We start from the raw sequence: 20540 nt of genomic DNA, 5'->3' as shown, positions 1-20540 counted from the left end.
TATGTGATGCAATATAACCACACGCAGGGAGCAGTGTAGTGCTTTAAGTGAAGGGAGTCGGAACTGTCAGTTATATTTTTATAACTGCGTCATCTGCAGCTTCTTTAAACCGTTCGCAGTAGCATCGCTTGTCAGCGTTACCAAAACGTGCAGTATAGCCTAGTAGTTATGACCAGTGGCGCATTTTAAACTCAGGTTACGTCGAACAAATCAGATTATCGGGAATGTAAACTGGATTCTGACGTAAAGGGATTATATACCCCGGCAAAGAAGCATAGCATAGGCTACTTGCTCGCGGTCGGTCGGCAGCATTCGGTGAAGAAGAGACCAGCTCGTGCCACCTCCAGTCAACAAACCCTCCTCCCTCTCGCTCTCTACCTCTCTCTCTCGCTCTCTACCTCTCACACTCAGCACCTGAGCGTGACTTTTCAGATATTTCACTGCGACTGAACAGGACCCGCCGCAGGTAACATGGCTTCGTATCTGCAGGTGAGGCTGTAAACTGTTTGCTGCTGGCTTGTTCGGGGATTTGTTAACTATAGTTCACTTGTCAGGGTGTGGATGTGCTCCGTGCACTGTAGGCCTGGTTTGATAGACTGCAGGTGGCACGAGCTTTCCAATCAACATTGGAGTGTTTCAATTGTGCTACTAAATGAGCGTTTGATGTCCGTTAACCCTCAAATCTCAGTCGTGTGTGTATGTGTGTGTGCGCGTGCGTGCGGGAATAAACCATGGATGTATAAACAGGTGGTTGAGAGGCTCGGCGTTGCCACGGGCGCAAGGAATGGGTTCACTTTCTCCTGAGTTGAAAAGATTGGCGCCTTCTTCGTGTTTCAGATCGCTGATGATGAGAAAGGCCACGACCTAGACCTTTTCTGTGTCCCCAGACATTATGAGAACGATTTGGACAAGGTGATCATCCCCCATGGGCTTATCATGGACAGGTAAACCAATCACCACCTGCAACACACATTCAAAATGATCTTGTATTTTTGTTAAGTCATACGTTTCTTTCTGTTTCACTGCCACATTTGTCTAACAAATCACTATAGCCCACATCCTGAAGTGCATTTGAATGTGGATTTGTGAGGCAGGGGGTTAAATGTCCAGTGCAGTGAAATGCATTGTAAGCAATTATGTTTAAGTGCAAAATCATGTAAAGCGTCTCCTCCTTGTCCATAAAAACTTTAGGCCTACTGAATTCACCATTGCATCGTTTTTTTCTTTCTCTCCCTGCCCTTACTATTTTGTGTGTCTACTTCTCTGATCCAGGACAGAGCGCCTGGCCCGCGACATAATCCGGGACATGGGGGGACACCACATTGTAGCTCTGTGTGTGCTAAAAGGAGGATACAAGTTCTTCGCAGACCTCCTGGACTACATTAAAGCACTGAACCAGAACAGTGATAAATCAGTCCCCCTGACAGTGGATTTCATTAGGGTGAAGAGCTACTGTGTAAGCTGCCTTTTCTCATTTAATTTCCAGGAAGCACTTGTGCTAATGTGAGGTGTGTGATATGGGTTGACAAATGAGAACAATCTCATTAAATCAGAAATGGGCCACTGCAGTAAACATTTAAAAATGTATAGTAAATGTAGATCTATTTTGACCTCACTCAGACCGTCACCACGGTCTTAAGGCTGTTTTATGCTTCTGCGTCAAATCGACGGCGTACCCCCGCAGACCCCTCTCTGCGTCTACGCCGGACCCTACGCCGTAGCCTGACCTGCACCTCTCGAAAAATGTAACTACACGACGCTTGGCCGTGGCTTGGTAGCGTTGCATTTCCCGACTCATTTCCTGGTTCTCCTTCTCCATAAACAACATGAAATCAAGGAGAGGGTTAACTTTTCCTACAGATTTCCCACCACCACTCAGAAAACACAGGGGAGACTCATTGTTTCTCTCACTATGACTCTAGAGTCGCTACCCCGAAGCTAATCACCGTCACTCTCTCACTTCTCCCTCGCTCTACCACACACCCCCCCACACACACACACACACAACACACACACACACACACATGCCGGCTCGAAGCACACACCAACGCAAAGTATAAACATCAGGCCACTTACATAGGCTAAGGCGAAAGCTCTGCATGGAGCCTCCGCAGAACCATAAAACAGCCTTTACCTTGAATGATGCAATCCTTCATCCTGTCCTCGAGACATTATGTCAACAAAGTCATGTGACCTTAGGAGGCTTGGCCGCCGTCCATAATAGCATCCAGGTGGCCACGCCTCTTCCTCTCGCCTGGAACGCCGCAGCCCGTTCTATGGAGTTAGAATCATGCCAAAACCTCACACACACACACAAAACGTGTTTTACTCACGCCCAACGATTCACAAACAAACTCAGTGTGGTTTGCAAATACAAAACATCATTCACAAACTAATGCATTTTGTTCTGCAAATATGAAACCTACCTATCAAACAAATACAGTATGTTTTACACATAAAAAGAAACTTATTTCTTCAATGACAAAAAATATCCTGCAAGTACAAACTAAAATCTTTCAAGTACAAAAAAAAATCCTTCAAGTACAAAAACAAATTCTACAAGTACAAAAAACTGTCTCGTGACTTTTGGCACTAATTTTCTGCCTTGCTGATCCACACACAAATGCAGGTAAATTTACTAACAAATGTCCTGTAATTTGCACTACACAACAGCAGGTGGCGCTGTTAAGTCAATTTAAGCCTACCAGGACCATAGATACACGCAGATTTTTTTAAATGTTATTACGGTTCATAACTTACTGGAACAAAGCTGAGCAACGTGTTGTTGCTGTGACAAAACCACTGATTATATATATGTATATTGTAGCAATACTGGCGTTAAAGACCCGCTGATCGTTGTCTGATTCTCTGAAATGAATGCCGGCATTGCATTGTGGGAAATCGGCTTTGCACGCGCCCAACTCTGATCATATCTGTTCTGTCTTACAGCATACTGTAATATTTCACCAGTAATAAGACCAAAATAATATTATTAAAATAAAGAAAGGCATACTATGATAATATCTACATATATGTTGCTAGATGTAGTATTATAGTTTAAAAAATATCAAAACAACAAAGCAATCCAGCTTCCCTGGCCGAAATAGACCGAAATAATAACATTAAAAGAAATACAATTAAACCATGATAAGATCTGGAGAATAAATGTTGATTAAAACAGTGGTTATTGGGCTAAAAATACCAATAATAGCAAAGCTGTATACAGCTTCTCTGTACAGAAAGAAACGTGCTGTGATCAGGGAATCTGTGCGTAAACCACGGATGATGATGTCATTGACCTACATACATCGCATCCGTGGGCCCGACACAGAATTTTCGGCGAATCTGTGAAACTGCCACAGATTTTGAGTTAAGGGGCCGTGTTCATTTCACAGAATTATGTGAGATCGGCAGCCTGTAGGCTACTACGAAGCAAGATCAACATGCTGGATTTCTTTCAGTTCCCCGGCTTCACCTAACCTAACAACCACAATACAGTCGCTGCTTCCTAAAACAGGAAAAAAAGCTGGCAAAAAAAATAGCGGACGCTGTAGCCTAGATGCGTAGGCCTAAATTACATGGCTTATCAATATTGCTTCCCCATCAGTCAGGCCCAATATCTGACCATAATTACACTTGTGCTTTCCATAAACTGTCACTGCTTTAGCCTATTATATGATCAGTTGCAACCCTGGCAGTGGAAGCGATCGTGAGAGCAAATAAAATATATAAAAACATAATTCAAACCGATGTGCGCAATGGCGACACACGGCTCAACAAGCGGATATGCAATTCCCTCCCATTAAAATCTAGCCTATATATTTCATAAAAATACCCATCAGGGAATGTTAACGGGGTTGTTGATCTCTAAATGTTTTAACTTTTATGAGCCTCTCTCTCTCTCTCTCTCTCTCTCTCTCTCTCTCTCTCTCTCTCTCTCTCTCTCTCTCTCTCTCTCTGCACCGGGCTCCACCTGATCTTCTAAGTGCTTTTACACCAGTTGATCTCTGATCTCCAACTTAACCTGCTCCCATCCAGGTTAGGTGTTCAGAATAAGTTAGCACGGTGATTGTACCCGGTAACAACTGATCCACCGTTGCCATCACTGTGTCACTAGTTGATAACCAGCGTCGTGACACAGCTTATGCAGGACCCCGGTTGTTAGGTTAGGTGAAGCCGGGTAACTGAAAAAAATCCAGCATGTTGATCTTGCTTCGTAGTAGCCTATCTCTGCCGGTCTCACAGAATTCTGTGAAATGAACATGGCCCCTTAATCCTTAAAAACTGTGGCAGTTTCACAGATTCGCCGAAAATTCTGTGTCGGGCCCAGGGATGCGATGTATGTAGGTCAATGACAGGCATCATCCGTGGTCTACGCACAGATTCCCTGATCGGGTCTTTAACGCCAGTATTGCTACAATATACATATATATAATCAGTGTAAAACACGTTTTGTGTGTGTGCGTTTGTGAGGTTTTGGCATGATTCTAACTCCATACCGTTCTGAGCGACAAGAGACGGTGACGGTCATCGTTCAGTCTCATAGATCCATAGTTAAAGTCGTAACTTACGATTTGTGGTGAGGATTTTTCTAGGGATTCTAGCAAAAGAAATGAGACGAGTTGGATAATGTTACAGTAATGATATTGTCTCCTCTTTGTGTCCCCCAGAATGACCAGTCAACAAACAGTGTCAAAGTCATAGGAGGGGATGAGCTGTCCAATCTCTCAGGCAAGGTTAGTCCACAAGTGTTTGTCAGGCAGAAATACTTCAATTACACAGTCTCGTATGGCTGTATACTTCATCAAATGTCCTTTTCATTTGTTTTCTGCAGAATGTTTTGATTGTCGAGGTAAGACTTTTCTTCTTTAGTCTGTTTTTTTTTTTGGGCGATATGGTAAAATCAGTTTATGTGAATTTATATTGTGAATAAATGTATATCATGATATTGTAAATGACATTTCAATCCAATTCAATATTGCCATACATAAATCCTGCTCACTGATTTCCAATACTGTTCACAATGATATGAATACCTTGGCATAAACAGAATGCATTCATCTCTTTATCGTTGAAAAATCCACATCATCTCACAATATGCATTGTCATGTCACCCAACCCTTGTAATGTTTATTGCATTTGTTCGTTTTTTAAAACGGAAGACATCATTTTATAGTAAAACCAATTGGAGATAAAACACCAAAGTCTTCTGTACATGAGTTATATAAATGTCATATTTTTTATGTATGTTATGTTTATGCCTCCACTTTAATGTGACCACTTCCTGTGTCCTGCATTATAAAAAGGATATTGTGGAGACAGGAAGGACGATGCAGACGTTACTTTCCCTGCTGAGTGAATGCAATCCCAAGATGGTTAAAGTTGTAAGGTAGGCACCCTCCAGGAGGCTGAATTATAGACCTTCACTGTAACTGGCTGGTATGTCCATAGAGCGAGTGCATATAACATGGCTCTTAGCTAATGGACGCTCTCCTTTAGGACTGCTTTAGAGATGAAGATAATGTGATGGAGGGAGGGAGCAGCTTAAGAGTTAATCTGCCTCACTAATTTAACTGCACTGTGGAAGTAGAGGCCATTTCTCTGATTTATTCCTGATAGCTGGTTGAAACAGGAAATGTGTTTGAAGCAATGTGGGTTTCCTCTGATGCTTGCATAAAATATAGTAGTGTTTTTTTTAAATTTTATCTACTGTATATCGGTAGGGTCATTTGATTTCTATTGTTTTGATGTTGGCCCTATAATCATTTATCAACACTTTGTCTCTTGCCAAGCTTCCATTGTGAATAACAATTCTTAACTGAACTATATATTTAAATAAATTCTTAAATTGCCAGTTTACCCAATTCGCATACACATACTACTCACAAAAAACACTTTTTTCCCCACATAGTCACATAGTTCCTTATCTTGCTGAGATTTTGCGATAGGAACCACTGACCTTTCTGCTGCCACCCAATACAACAGAGCTGAATAGACTCTTTAGAGTCACTAATTAACCTAACCTGCATGTCTTTGGACTGTGGGAGAAAACCCACACAGGCATGAAGGGAGCATGCAAACTCCACACAGAACGGCTCCAACCTAGAACCTTCTCTCTGTGAGGCGACAGAGTTAACCATCCTCAGAAACGATATGCTTCACTTATTCAGAATCCTTTTAATCCTTTTTCCTTCTGTGAATTGAGCTTTAAGACAGGCAGCCTCTATTCATTGGCACCACTTAGCCTGTTTGGCCAAGGTGTTGTGCGAGTGTACCAGGCAATAGGTGCCATCTGTCAGGATTAAAACCTGTACTGAAAAGGTTGTGGTGACAATTTATTTTTCTCTTTGGCATGTTAACATCTCTTTTAGGGCTTTTGTTTCAAATATCCTGTGTTTTCTCTGTGTAATTCCAGCCTTCTGGTTAAGAGGACACCGAGGAGTTCAGGGTACAGACCAGACTGTGAGTACCTCTTTACTCAATTCACACTAAGACGTATTCTCTATGGTCTATATTCACGACGTTCCACTTCCGGGCTTGCTCCGGTGCCGCCGGAAATTCCGCCGGATGACCCACATTTAGGCCGGATGTCTGTGATCTTGGGCTTTCTTTGTGTTGGCATTTTAAACTCCGGTGGATTTATGAGGACTATGGTTAACTGCTCCTCAGATCCAGACAGCTAGCTAGACTATCTAGACTATCTGTCCAATCTGAGTTATCTGTTGCACGACTAAAACAACCTTTGAACGTACACGTTCCACCAAAACAAACAAGTTCCTTCCCGAGGCTATTTTGCAGAGACGCTGTTGCTTCGTACGGTGCTTAGCGCCGCCCAAGACGATTGCGATTGGTTTGAAAAAATGGCTATGTAATGTATGAAGTGTTGTAACATATAATGCTCATTTCATGCCAGTCACTCACACATGTGTCTGGTACTTTAAAGGGCTGGTGAAGTGTTATTTAATAAAGCTGTTTTCCATGCAAGATTAACAGTGAGTTCAGGAAAATGTACTCCAAATATAGCCGAGCCTGGCACTTATGCACTAATGCATGCCTGAAAACCCCCTGCTCACACTGTCTCTGATTATGTAATGCTTTTAGGTTTGAGTTGGATAATCTCTTTAAGATTGTCCCTCAAGGACAGCTGTTACTGTAAGCGTTTTGACTTCCCACTACATAGCACTGACAGCATAAGTACAACTCTACACAGACAGTAAAAGAGCATCATGTATTAGTTCACTACAGAGCTTCTGATAACAGTAAATGTTTCCGCATCTAATTTTAGGTCAGCCTGTCCGTTTTACTTCACTTAATGCACTTAAAAGAAGTTGTTTGTTTTCTTTATATGACTCGCAATGGTGGTGTCTATATTTTTATTTCAGACATTGGTTTTGAGGTGCCAGATTCCTTTCTGGTTGGCTACGCGTTGGACTACAATGAGTACTTCAGAGATCTCAGTGTAAGTTTGCTGCAATTGATTACTTAAAGGTCCCACGACATAAACATTTCACTTTATGAGGTTTTTTAACATTAATATGCGTTCGGGCCGATCTGGAATCTTGCTCCTTATGAGGTCATAAGGAGCAAGGTTACCCCCCCTTTCTCTGCTTTGCCCGCCCAGAGAATTTGGCCCACCCATGGGAGAGAGACATCATGGCTTTGAAACGAGCAAAGTGGCAGTTGGTCAAGGCCACACCCCACCCTCCACCTTGCCCTCCCTCTCTCCTCCTCAATAGCTACAGACACAGAAATGGCACATCCTGAGGAAAGCTCATTGTGGGACTGGCTCTAGTGGTTGTAATTCTGCACCAAGGCTGAATTTCAGGAAAGAGACTTCAGATACAGTACTAGGGGACCACTAAAACATCCAAAGAGCACCATGTCATGGGACCTGTTAAGATGAAAAGTATGAGGATGGACATCTTTTTAAACAATAGCTGTGTTCGAATTCCATGCTACATTTTAATATATACACTTTGCACAGTATACTGATTATCATAGATAAGTTTTTGCAGTTGGCATAAAAAATATCAGTGTAGTTTACTGTTTTGTTCAAACAGGAAATGTGACGCATGCATGATGTTTATCAATCAAACGCCACTACCAAGTAAACAAAGAGAAAATAAAATGTTTTTCCAAATATTTAATCCTCATTTTTTGTTAATAGTTTTTTTTTCTTTCTTTTCCTTTGGATGACTAATGCTGATTTGAGTACACATTTTGTCACATGTAAATAGAACTGAACCATCTTTAATGTTATTAATATGCTATTATGACATGTCAAAAATGCCTTTTGTGGTGGAGAAATGCTAAATAATTATACTTCATTCAAATTTAATTAAAATTTTTCTCAGAATCTATAAAGTCCATGACTATTTTGTGGTTAATTGTAGAATGTAAAGACCTCAAGTTGGTAAAATGGTCTCTTTAAAAAACAATACAGAGGACATGACCTTATGCCCTCAATGGTAGCTACAGCCCTGGACTAGCTGAACAAAATGTTGAATAGAAATGCATGAAAAACATGAATTGACTTGTCTCTGGTTTATTTTCATTTATTTCACAGCACATCTGTATACTGAATGATCAAGCCAAGGAGAAGTACAAAGTGTGAGCAGATGAAATGATGCAAAGGCAATGCAATGACTGAAATCAATGAAGACTAGGACCACTGTGATGCCCCTCCTTAGCTTTGCTGTGTTTTGAATCTTTATTTATTTTTCTACATACAAATCCACAAAATGTGACTTGTGGGTTGTAAATAACTTAAATAATATTTAATTTCTCCCCTATGAATAAGTGGGATCAATAGTGTATATGAATATTTTGGTTTGGTTGTTACATTTTAATTTATTTATTCACTAATGTGTATAGACAGTAAGTTGCAGTATTATCTTGGAGATAGAAATAGAATAACATTAATTTGTTCAATTCACACGTCTCAGGCTACTGCTTTATGTTCACTCAGCTGTCAGTCAAATTAAAGTAGCCTTCCGTTTATGTCTCTCTTTTAACTTGTATATCTTCTCATTATGCCATAAAGTGACTGACTTGGAATGTACTTTATGATTTATTTCATATGTTTACAGCAATATAAACCTTGTTGAAACCTCCAGTCCACTTTTTTTCTTTTCTGTTGCACTTTTTCAATTATCTCAAAGGGTAACGTTAATGTATTTCATGTTTAAAAATGACGTAACTCTAGCTACTTTAGCCATATTCAGGTGAAAAATGACTTTCAATTCCCTGTCTTATTGTTCATGTGATAATCTTTGCATTATATAATGGGAAGTAGCCTGTACAGCTCCTGATATTAACAGCGTATCAGGTGCAGCAGTGGCAAAGCTCAACGAAAACAAAAACTGCGCAACTCAAAGATCTGTAATCTTATTTAATGTGGGCAAAAACCGTGTGTTTTAGGTAGAAGCCGTCATTGATGAAGTGGCAGTAAATGTGCGTGTAGAGTTGGCAGAGGGCAGGGAACTTGCTTGTGTAACTATAGGCGGCTGCATATAAGAAAAAAAAACACCAAACCCTAAAAAAATTCTAACAAAAGGTTTCTCAGCTGTTTTTTGTAGTATTAGTCCTTAATAACATAACATACTAAAAGTTTACCAAAGTTTGACCACTATAAAAGTGTCATTTTCAAGATGGCGTCCAAGATTGGCAGGAAGCCCTCAAAATATCCTAACTCCTTCATTATTTGACCTAGCCAAGTAATCTTGGTGTCAAACCACATGTTTCCTGGGTCTATGAATCCATTGGACTTGTCTAAATTGCACTGACATGATGACACTTATGGAATACATTATGTGAGATTACTGTAAGGTTTTATCTTTTTTGGGGTGAACCAGAGATGTAAACGATTTAGCCTGTCATGTAACTCCTATTCAGTACGCATTTTTGGACACATACCCTTTCTTTGCTAAAACACAGACTTAACATTCAATTTAAAAGTTATTCCACCCAAAAGTAACTTAAATTACTTTTACCACCACCACACCTAGGGCTGGGCGATATGGAGAAAATCAGATATCATGATATTCTTGACCAAATACCTCGATATCGATATTTAGGCGATATTCTAGGGTCGACAATTGGTGCTTTAACAAAATATCTTCACACTTAGATTTTAGATAAATATCATCAGTAATGTGGACATAATGTCTAAGTGGGGAAAAGGCAAATAATAGAACAGCTACAACAGTCTGGTAAGTTCAGAAAATGACATAACTTTACTGTAATGCAGCCTAACCAGGAAAAGACACTTATGCCATATTACGATATCCAAAATCTAAGACAATATCTAGTCTCATATCATGATATCGATATAATAGATATATTGCCCAGCCCTAACCACACCCCTCCTCACTGGGAACAGTTATTTTCCCTCAGTCTGGCAACAGGTGCAGCCCCCTGTCTCCATGGTAACTGAACCTTCAGAACTCCTATATTACATGTGGTGGGTAAAAACAAAAAAAAGAAGAAAAAAAGAAAAGAAAAAAATATACACTACCAGTCAAAAGTTTTAGAACACCCAGATTTTTCCAGGTTTTTATTGAAATTCATGCAGTTCAATGTCTTATTGTACTTTAATAGAAAAAATGAACAATTTAAGTTAAAAGAGAAATCATGGAATCAATTTATGAACCAAAATGTATTCTACATTTTTGACTCATCAAAGTAGCCCCCTTTGGCCGATATAACAGCTGAACACACTCGTGGCATTCTTTCTACAATGGAAATCAAATATTCTTCAGACAGTTCTTCCCAACTCTGTTGCAGAAGTACCCATACATTTTTTCCTAAGGTAGTTCTGGCATAGCTTGAACTTATGTTTTGGGTCATTATCTTGCTGTAGGATGAACCCCTGACCAACTAGGTGCATACCAGAGGGTACTGCATGGCGCTACAAAATGCTGTGGTAGCCGTTTTGGTTCAGGGTGCCTTTCACTCTGTACAAATCACCGACCCTGGATCCAGCAAAACAGCCCCAGACCATCACGCTTCCTCCTCCATGTCTGACAGTTGATGTCACACACTGAGGAACCATCCTTTCGCCTACTCAACGGCGTACAAAAATCCTGCGTGATGAACCGAAGATTTAAAATTTTGATTCATCAGTCCATAGCACCTTCTTCCAGTCTTCAATAGTCCATTGACGATGTTTCTTGGGCCAGGCAACGTCTTTTTCTTATTCTGACGTCTTAGCAATGGCTTTCTTGCTGCAACTCGACCTATCAAACCTGCAGCTCGAAGTCTTCTCTTTACAGCTGAAACTGAGACTTGCTTATTACGATCACTATTAAGCTGTGCTTGAAGCTGTTGTCCTGTGAGCCGCCTATCACGCAAGCTGTTGGCTCTCAGAAACTTGTCTTCTGATTCTGTTGTGGCTTTGGGTCTGCCAGACCTCTTCCTGTCAGAGTTTCCCCCAGTTTCTAAGTGCCTTTTGATGGTGAAGAATACTGTACTCACTGACACCTTGACTTTCTTTGCAATTTCTCTGTAGGAAAGACCAACATTCTTAAGTGTTATGATGGTCCGTCTCTCTTCCATTGTTAATTGCCTTTTTCCCGCCATTTTTATAGCAACACACTACTTTCTGCAGTACAATACTGTTCATATAATGCTCACGAGGGTATGGTACCACAGTGTGTTCCAACAATACTTTTATACAAACAGAGGGGGTTGTAAGTAATCCAGACAAGTTGGAGCACCTGTGGGAATTGGTAGCACCAACTTTCAAAGCTTGATCAACCTCCATTACTGTAGAACAGCTTTACGTTGTTAACCCATTTCTTGTTCCCTGAAAAAAGCCTTTTTGTAAAATTCTGAAACGTACATTATTTTTCAGTTTTGGGTAAGCTTACTTTTTTTTTAACCTCAGGCAGTTCACCACTTACCTTTGTACCATTTTTAGCTATTCATTGGACTTGAACTGCTAAAATGTCAATAAAAAACTAAAAAGATTGGGGTGTTCTAAAACCTTTGACCGGTGGTGTGTATTACAGAACAAATGTCTTATTCTCAGACACATGCTCAGTGTCATTTTATGGGGCTATCAAAAGAACATTAGAAAGATTTCTAACGCATGACAAAGGCCATCAATGTGAGTGTATTAAGAGAGGATGACATTGTTGGATTAGCTTGAGGAAAAAGTACACTCCAAATGCAATTTTGACCATGAGTCATATTGTTGTAAACCGAGAAACTTGCCCCATTTGCTGTAAAAACTTAAGAGATGGCTCTGATGTGATAGAGGTTCATCAGAAGGGAGCTGATGGACAGAAACCACCAACACTAGGCAAAACGATATGAGAAATATGCAATTACTTAAGGGAAATTTTATTATTTAATTGTAATTGTATTTGCCCTTATTTTTTTCATAAATATGCTTGTAACCAATTGCTTTAATATATATATATAGTTGTGCTTGTAATCAGTTATTTATCATACAAATATGCTAATTAGAATATTACATGGATAAAACATGTATAAGGTACCAGTATTCATGGTGTAATAGGAATACAAAGGAGTAATGGTCTTTTTAAGGACCTGGTGGCCGCCATTTTGAAAATGGGGCCTTTCTTGAAGTCAAACTTTGGTAAACTGTTTTTAAGTACATCGGGTACTACTGTAAACCACTGAAAAATCTTTTTTTTGAATTTTTTTGGGGTCAAGCCATATTTGCAGCTGACTACTAGGCAAATGATGGAGAGGGTAGGCTTTATTCGTTTTATTTAGGAACAACATTTTCTAAATTGTGTTAGGGCCCCGAAGAAGAAGACTTGTGTTAGGGCTTCTGGCGTCACCAGTGAGGTCATTGTCCTAAAACAACACAAGCCGTAAATAAATAGACAGTATATAATAACCATATGTCAATGATAACCCAACGTCGATATCATGGATGTGTATTAAGAGAACATATGCGCTACACGGAAAACGTTTAGGATGCGTATGTGTTTGACAAAAGCACAGCACGAGCACGTAACATAACTAGTTTTTAGAGGTTAGAGGTTTAGAGGTATAAATTAACTGTCTTAATTATCAGGTTAATATTCATATTACAGAACATTATAAGAATACCCTTTAATACATTTTAGCTAGACCGCTAAGGTTACAGGGAGAGTGACATTAGTAAAGTTACACGTAGTGCGAACATTAACAAAAGATGTCCTATAACTAAACAGCATTGCATTGGAGATAAGCCCGGTGTTACACCGTAAACTGTGACCCATCAGGAAGTGTGACCGCAGAGGGCGCTGTTGCACATCGTCTGCTCGTGCGTGCTAGACAATGGAGGGCGAAGAAGAGCGCGTACGCAAACGGAGTAAACATTAATACATTACGTCCACGGATGCAAGCTGTATGATTATTCGCGATTTGTTATTGCTTCCTAAGGAGAAAAAGTAAACCGCTGTTTATCTGAAAGTAAATAAAATATATTGATGTACATTTTCTCTGAAATTTATCTAAACACGTATTTCTTTGTGACTGCATGCACATGCATGCACAAGTTACATTTGTAATAAGCACATTGGCTAAGTTGTCATAATGTGTGACCCCACTGTAACTGCTTAATAAAGGAGTTAAACTTAAAAATATTGTTTGGGGTTGTTATATCATGTCTTCACACTAATCTGGACACATATTTTCTTATTTGGAGTCATCACATAGCCAGTATCTCAGAGGTCACCATATATGACACACCCGCTTCGAATGCATGACAAGTATCAGCCATCAGAATGTGTGACCTCACTGTAACGGCTTAATTAAGGAGTCAAACTTTATAATATTTTATGGTGTTGTTATATCATGTCTTCACATTACTCTGGACCCATATTTTCTTATTTGGAGTCATCACAGACATAACAACACCATAAAATATTATGAAGTTTGACTCCTTAATTAAGCCGTTACAGTGAGGTCACACATTCTGATGGCTGCTACTTGTCATATATGGTGACCTCTGAGATACTGGCTCTGTGAAGACTATAAATAAGAAAATATGTGTCCACATTAGTCGCAATGCGACACTAGCACATAGCATTGCATTCATTCAATAATTTTACACCTCATAATACTCCAGTTTGGAATAATAGATACATTTTGATAAGCAGAAAATCTGTGTACATGGAGGAATGGAAATCCAAGGGAATCTGGGAAATTGCTCATTTTATGGATAGTAATGGTCTCTTGTTACAGCACGAGGAGTTTTGTGAGAAATATCAACTTCAATGCAATGTCAAGCGTTATGACAGATGGTTGAAAACTATACCAATGTCTCTGAAATCAATGGTGAGAGAAGATGTTAGGTACTCCAAGGTTTCTCCTGGTTTGAGGCAGCTCTGCATCCAAGGTATTGATTTCTGTGATTATAAATGTACCAACAAAGTTATTAGGAATATTTTATTGAAGGAATATTATCCCAATCCGGTTAAAAGACAATATATGATGAAAGAATTTGGTGATGGAGAGGTTAAGAAAATAAGGAAAAGTTATATCTCATTTCCTCTTCTCCCGAAGGTAAAAGAGGTCAATTTTAAAGTTTTAAATGAAATTTACCCGACAAACGAATTTTTAAGACTGAGATTCAATTTTGGTACTAATAACTGTGTTTTTTGTGAAAAAGAAATTGAGGATTTAGAACATGTTTTTTTTCTGTGTGAGTCGGTGAAATCCTTCTGGAGAGATCTGCAGAGCTGGCTTCAGACCAGGGATATTGAGATACCATCTCTGACAATGAAGGATATAAAGTTTGGTGTCTTTGTTGAAGATAAGAAGGTAGATTTTGTTCTAAACAACTTGGTGCTGCTAGGAAAACATTTTATACATAAATGTAGATACTTTAAGACCAAACCCTCCCTGATCCATTGGAAGAATGAGTTCAATCTTTTGTGCAAGTCATTGAAACGGGTTAAAGATAAAAAAGCCCTTGAATTGATTGATTTATTTGAAATGTTTAATTTAATTTGAGATAGCCCCTTATCTTTATTTATTTATGTGTTTTATTTATTTTATTTTATATCACTCTTTAGGCTGATTTGTAAGATATAAGCTCCTACGTTCTGTTTTATATGCTCGACCCGAGGCAACAGTTCTATTTTTTTTTTAGATGGATTGGTGATTGTGCCTTGTTTTTTTGTATTTCTATGTTCTGATTTAATAAAAAAAAAAAAAAAAAAAACATAGCATTGCATTAACATTAGCTCTGTGCTAGCTTACCGTTTCACCTTGTGACGTCGAATATGTGGGACAGCTCGAGCCACGGTTTTGACATAGAGAGTTTTGCAGGCGATAAATAGTTTATAGCCGTGCTGCGACTGGTTAACAGAAACTATTTAGCAATTTTAGGCTCCGTCGGACTTTAAAACCCAATTTCATGCTGTAACGTTACTTGGCTTCTAGTTAGTTTACATACTTTGGACTTTCAGTGTGTGACGTTAGTGCGTGCATGTTTTCTTTTTGTAGCTGTTATCCAATTTTCTGTTTCTGCTTTGAAACCGAGCAGCTACAATGCATATTAAACAGGAGACGATAGCCATTTTAAAGCAGTTTGACAGTGGGAACAAGTTCTCCTCTCTGTCGGTGCTGCCCAAAGCCTCAGTGCTGATCCCACTGGTTGTGAAGAATGGAGAGCTGTGCACCTTGATGACCCTGCGTTCAAAAGAGGTAACCTAAGTGGATGTCAATTTTGGGTGGACTAAAGCTGTCTGTTTGATTTTATTAACTTTTTTTTTTTTGCAAACGTTTTTAGTGTTTATTGTTGTTTTTAGCAGATTGTACAGAATTCAAGATTGTGAATTTACAAGTATGTTCAGCATTTCCTCATAGAGAACAAAGGACAAGGGGTATGTGTATTACAACACCTTGGCATAAATGCTTTGGGTAAACAGCAGGACAATGGTCGAACACAAGGCACTTAAGCATTAAATTTGTACTTGCACATAAGAAATACATGATCTACTCAACTTTTAACTGACTTGTGTGTCTGCAGCTGAGGACCAGTGCTGGTGAGGTGTGTTTCCCGGGCGGGAAGAGAGACCCCAGTGACAGAGATGATGTAGACACAGCTCTGAGAGAGGCAGAGGAGGAGATAGGTCTATCACCTGATGATGTTCAGGTGGTCTGTAGACTGGTCCCTCTCATCAGTAAGGTAGGACAGTACAACTGTCTGACACCTGCCCATTGCACATACTATATATGTTTTGCATATTCTGCACTTAATGCATTCAGCCTCTTTTTTTCTTATGTTAAACAGATATTTTGTATATATACTGTATATACACTACCGGTCAAAAGTTTGGGGTCACTTAGAAATGTCCATTCCACTCCATTATAAACAGAATACCAGCTGAGATCAGTTGCATTGTTTTTTTAACCAGGGCAGCATTTTTCAGATTACATTATGTTGCTTACATAATTGCAAAAGGGTTCTCCAATGTTTTCTCAGTTAGCCTTTTAAAATGATATTAGTAAACAGAATTTGCCTTTGGAACATTGGATGAATGGTTGCTGATGATGGGCAATGTAGATATTGCATTAAAGATCAGTCACTTCTTTCTACAACAGTTGAGAACCCTTTCGCAATTATGTAAGCACATAATGTAATCTGAAAACTGCTGCCCTGATTAAAATTAAAATAACAATTTCTAAGTGACCCCAAACTTTTGACCGGTAGTGTATATATTTTCTGTATTGGTTTATTTTATATTAATGTTCAACATGTATGTTTGTTTATGTATGCACCAACCACCACAGAAAAATCCTTGCAAGTGTTAATTTGCTTGGCAATAAACCCTTTATTACAAATGATTCTTCCCCTTCAGGGCATCGGCTGCTTTGGGTCCATCTCTTTCTCACGTTACCCCCTCCCGTCTTTATCTCTTTTAACAGAGTGGTCTGTTGGTGACCCCGGTGGTTGGCTTCATAGAGGAGTCATTCTGTCCCTGTCCAAACCCAGCTGAGGTCAGTGCCGTGTTCACAGTCCCTCTGGACTTCTTCACCAGTGACGAGGACCACGACGCTATCCACAGTGTTGCTGGGACGATGGGGTCGCTGCAATCATTTTATTTTGTGGACCCTGATTCAGGAAGCCAGTATCACATATGGGGCCTCACTGCTGTGTTTGCCAGACTGGTTGCTACCCTTGCTCTCAGGAAAAAACTTGAGTTTGATGTTGTTTTTGACCCTGACAATCCGTTAGCCTTCTTACTACAGATTCTACATAGAAGAACTAGTAAACTATGACCAGGTGATTTTACGGATGTATGTACGGCATTTGTGCAAATACAAAATACCTGAAGCCAGATTTGTTGTATAACTGCAGCGCATTCATTTACACTATTAATTGTGAGGCTCAGAGTGCAATGTGCAACTTTACTTGCATGCAATATTTAAAAGATTAATATAAAAACCTTTCAAAGCTATAACAAGTGCATCTAAAACTTAGAGGGGGGAGAAAAGAAATGAATCAAGACATTTATATTTTTATTAATTTATTTAATGTAGCAGCAGGATTACAGATATAAACAGAAGAGTATACAAATGTCCAGACCAAGGCAAGGTACATGTTAATAATAGTTCAGATGTATGATAACACACTGGGGTTGACCTTTATCCTGACTGCAGGGTCTTAAGGCTAGATACTAAAGCTCAAGCTACACAGAACGGATACAACAGAACTGTTGGAGAATGTGAAATAGAAAGTGAACTAGGTAAAGTGAGCAAACTGATTACACACAAGATACAGCTCACACTATTGGCAATTAACAGTTAATTTATCATGGTTGCTCCTTTTGATCAAGCATTTCACAGCAACAATAGTAATGTTGACAAGCACATCAACACAAGAAAGCTCTCCATAAAACAATCTCCACGGTCTCGTCCCTTTTACCTCACATGTACAAATCTCACGAGGCATGAAAACATTTTCAACAGAAAGTCACAAACAAGTCGACAATTCACTGGTGAAGTTGCACAATATTATGTTGAGAGTACTCACTCTGATATCCTGCAATGGATTTCCAAAGAGACAATGTTAAAACTTAAATCTGTCTGTATGGGCTATGGTTATGCTTGTGTTTAGAAATAAAAATGCAATCACTGAAAAGTGTCCTGATGTTAAAACGTCCTAGAGAATAAAAAGGACAAGGAGCCAAATAGCAATGACACAAAAGGGACACCAGTAAACACAGCAGAGTAACAGTTAAGTTATCAAGGCACACAAAGTTCTGTTGAAAGCATCACAATTAAAGTTCAAGATACCCCCTGCAGTATATTTCACATTTAAATATACATGGATATTCATTTACATGACTTAAGGACAAAACTGATATTTTGGAAAGATTTGTGTGCTATCTCCACCACCATTAAATTAATGTTTCACGTTTTTTTTCAGGTGGAAGCGGCTATTCGAAGAGTCAGACTGAGCATCCTGGATTGCTCAAAATTAAACTGGATGTGAAGGAACATGAAATTACACCAAAATCCAAAACAAAACAATCTGACAAATGTACAGTAATACAAATGACAGTTGCTGCTGCCACCCCACCCACCCTCTGTGCCTCAAAATATAGGTTCTCTACAACTGTAATTGGTCCGATGTTAGATGTAGAGCAAGCTCTATGTCCACACCATGAGGTAACATTTACATTCATGAAACTGAAGTCACAGGTTGGCTTTCTGTGTTGGTATGGCTTTAAGAGGCATTACTGTTCCGCAATTCTTCCGCAACATCATGTGCTCTTAAACTCCCCAAGAGGAATGGAATGCTTGGAAACATCACTACTGCGCTCTAACCTGATCTACAGTTAATGGATGAGTCAAAGTGCCATTTGAGATGCATGACATTAAAAAACAAAAGAAAAAAACACTTGCACACACACACAAGAAAAACCTAGCCCATGTATTATGTTATACAGGTTGGGTAAAGTCAGTGGTAGAACAGTTGAATTAAGTTCCAACATATTTGCTTGATGTCCACTTAATTACATTTCTAATTTCAGTCCCACACTTCACAATAAACCTGCGCTTCATTTCAGGAAAACATACCAGCAATGATATTCTGTGCTATAAGCATAAACCAAAAAGTTTAGTTTTACAAAAATACTCTACATTTTGATACATGGATACAAAATTCTAAAAAAGATAAGTTACTTCAAAATGGATCGCTAACAGCTGCAGGACAAAATAGTATGCCTATGAAAATGTAAACAAATGCATATGTGAGCAATACTACTCTGACATTTGAATTATTCTCCAAAAGTGTCTATTTGATCATGCTAAATTGGCTACTGTTGTAGATATGGAAAGTACAGCAGTGTTATTTTGCATCAACAAATAGAGTAATGTAATGTATCAAATTGGTGGAAATGTTGAGAGGTTAACTGATCCATGAAACAAAGTACCTTTACACATCTTTTATACATCTTGTACTTAAAACATGCTGAATTACTATCCATGTCAGAGCTGCATAATGTAAATGAGTACAAATGAGTAAACATTAAGAGGGCATTTATGAGACAGGTTGACGACGATTCACAACAGGAGCTTTGGTAGGTCTGGGTGCACTCCAGTCTGACCCCGCAAACAGCCAGCTCTCTAGACTCAACTCTGCTTCAAAACTAACAATGTCAGTGCTATTGATAGAATTATAAACTGTTATGAACTAACATCACATCAGAAGTGCCCATCACTCCTGCCCATAGCACCATAGATAAGAATCAAAATGGCGGCCTCTATGTAACAGAGACTTCATTTACCAGTGAGCCCCCCTGTTCACAACACAGGGAACGGGTACTGGATGCCAACTTCACATTGCGCCGGCCTGCACGCGGTACCAACACTGAGACAAAAACTTAAATATCTAAACAATACAAGGTAAAACAGTCTTAAGTGACGGATTGTACAGTAAATAGTACAAAATAGCAATACGATGAAAAATCCTTCATTTCAATGCACAAACTAAATGAACTGGTATTTTAGGTGTTCTGTCAGTGTGTAAAACACAAAGGCCTACTTGCCACTCCAACACTGACAAATGACAATGCTTTTGTGTGAATGGCTGTTTGTTTAGACATACTTGACTGGACCACTGAGACTGAATACAAAGAGGAATTCAACAGTGAGTAGACATTCTATACAAAGTTGTCATAAACCTCAAAAAATATTCAGACATGAGAAAATGTAGAAATGCTAGGTCAACATGTATTTACCTTTACAAAGACAACTGCTGTCTTGTTTTTTTTTTTTTTAACTGGACGTTTCCAAGTACAAATTCAGCCGGGTCAGTAGATAGCTGTAGACGGATATAAGGATTAGCTAGAGGTTATAAAGTGCTTGAGATAAAATGTTTAAAAAAAACCACACAACACTCCGTTTTCACGAGTGGAAAGATTCTTTCTATCCACATTAAGATGGTAAAGGTTAACAACTTCTTCAAAACACAAAAAGATACACACACTACATAATTGAATGCTTCTTTAAAATTTCAGCAAGAAAGCTTTTGCAAACCCATTAATGAGGCCTTAACCTATGAA

The 20540-nt window shown here is 39.1% G+C and overlaps 2 protein-coding genes across 4 annotated transcripts; both read left to right on the top strand.

Annotated features, from left to right (window-relative positions):
- Positions 1 to 62: 62 nt before the first annotated feature.
- Positions 63 to 9113, top strand: hprt1l (hypoxanthine phosphoribosyltransferase 1, like). Of its 3 annotated transcripts, none has more exons than XM_028584586.1 (9): positions 65 to 489; positions 748 to 944; positions 1273 to 1456; positions 4671 to 4736; positions 4835 to 4852; positions 5307 to 5389; positions 6416 to 6462; positions 7383 to 7459; positions 8567 to 9113. In XM_028584586.1, the coding sequence occupies exons 2-9, from the start codon at positions 937 to 939 to the stop codon at positions 8612 to 8614; spliced, it is 531 nt and encodes a 176-aa protein (XP_028440387.1). In that variant the 5' UTR covers positions 65 to 489; positions 748 to 936; the 3' UTR covers positions 8615 to 9113. The 3 variants fall into 3 exon arrangements, with proteins under 3 accessions (XP_028440386.1, XP_028440387.1, XP_028440385.1); XM_028584584.1 differs by having other exon boundaries at positions 66 to 489; positions 838 to 944; XM_028584585.1 differs by lacking the exon at positions 4835 to 4852 and having other exon boundaries at positions 63 to 489; positions 838 to 944.
- Positions 9114 to 15204: 6091 nt separating this feature from the next.
- nudt7 (nudix (nucleoside diphosphate linked moiety X)-type motif 7) lies at positions 15205 to 18283 on the top strand. Its single transcript, XM_028584583.1, has 3 exons — positions 15205 to 15672; positions 15998 to 16156; positions 16897 to 18283. Exons 1-3 carry the CDS (start codon positions 15517 to 15519, stop codon positions 17248 to 17250), a joined length of 669 nt encoding a protein of 222 aa, XP_028440384.1. The 5' UTR covers positions 15205 to 15516; the 3' UTR covers positions 17251 to 18283.
- The last annotated feature ends 2257 nt before the right edge of the window (positions 18284 to 20540 follow it).

The sequence above is a fragment of the Perca flavescens genome, chromosome 8 (assembly GCF_004354835.1).
Source record: "Perca flavescens isolate YP-PL-M2 chromosome 8, PFLA_1.0, whole genome shotgun sequence".
NCBI classification, from domain to species: domain Eukaryota; kingdom Metazoa; phylum Chordata; class Actinopteri; order Perciformes; family Percidae; genus Perca; species Perca flavescens.
The sequence above is the reverse complement of the archived record's forward strand: the minus strand, read 5'-3'. Positions and strand labels throughout refer to the sequence as shown.

Coding starts and splice junctions, on each gene's coding strand:
- hprt1l (XM_028584584.1), top strand. Junction 5,390..6,415: donor AAGATGGTTAAAGTTGTAAG/GTAGGCACCCTC, acceptor GTGTAATTCCAG/CCTTCTGGTTAAGAGGACAC. Junction 7,460..8,566: donor AGTACTTCAGAGATCTCAGT/GTAAGTTTGCTG, acceptor TTTATTTCACAG/CACATCTGTATACTGAATGA.
- nudt7 (XM_028584583.1), top strand. CDS start 15,517: ATGCATATTAAACAGGAGACGATAGCCATTTTAAAGCAGTTTGACAGT. Junction 15,673..15,997: donor TGACCCTGCGTTCAAAAGAG/GTAACCTAAGTG, acceptor GTGTGTCTGCAG/CTGAGGACCAGTGCTGGTGA. Junction 16,157..16,896: donor TGGTCCCTCTCATCAGTAAG/GTAGGACAGTAC, acceptor CTCTTTTAACAG/AGTGGTCTGTTGGTGACCCC.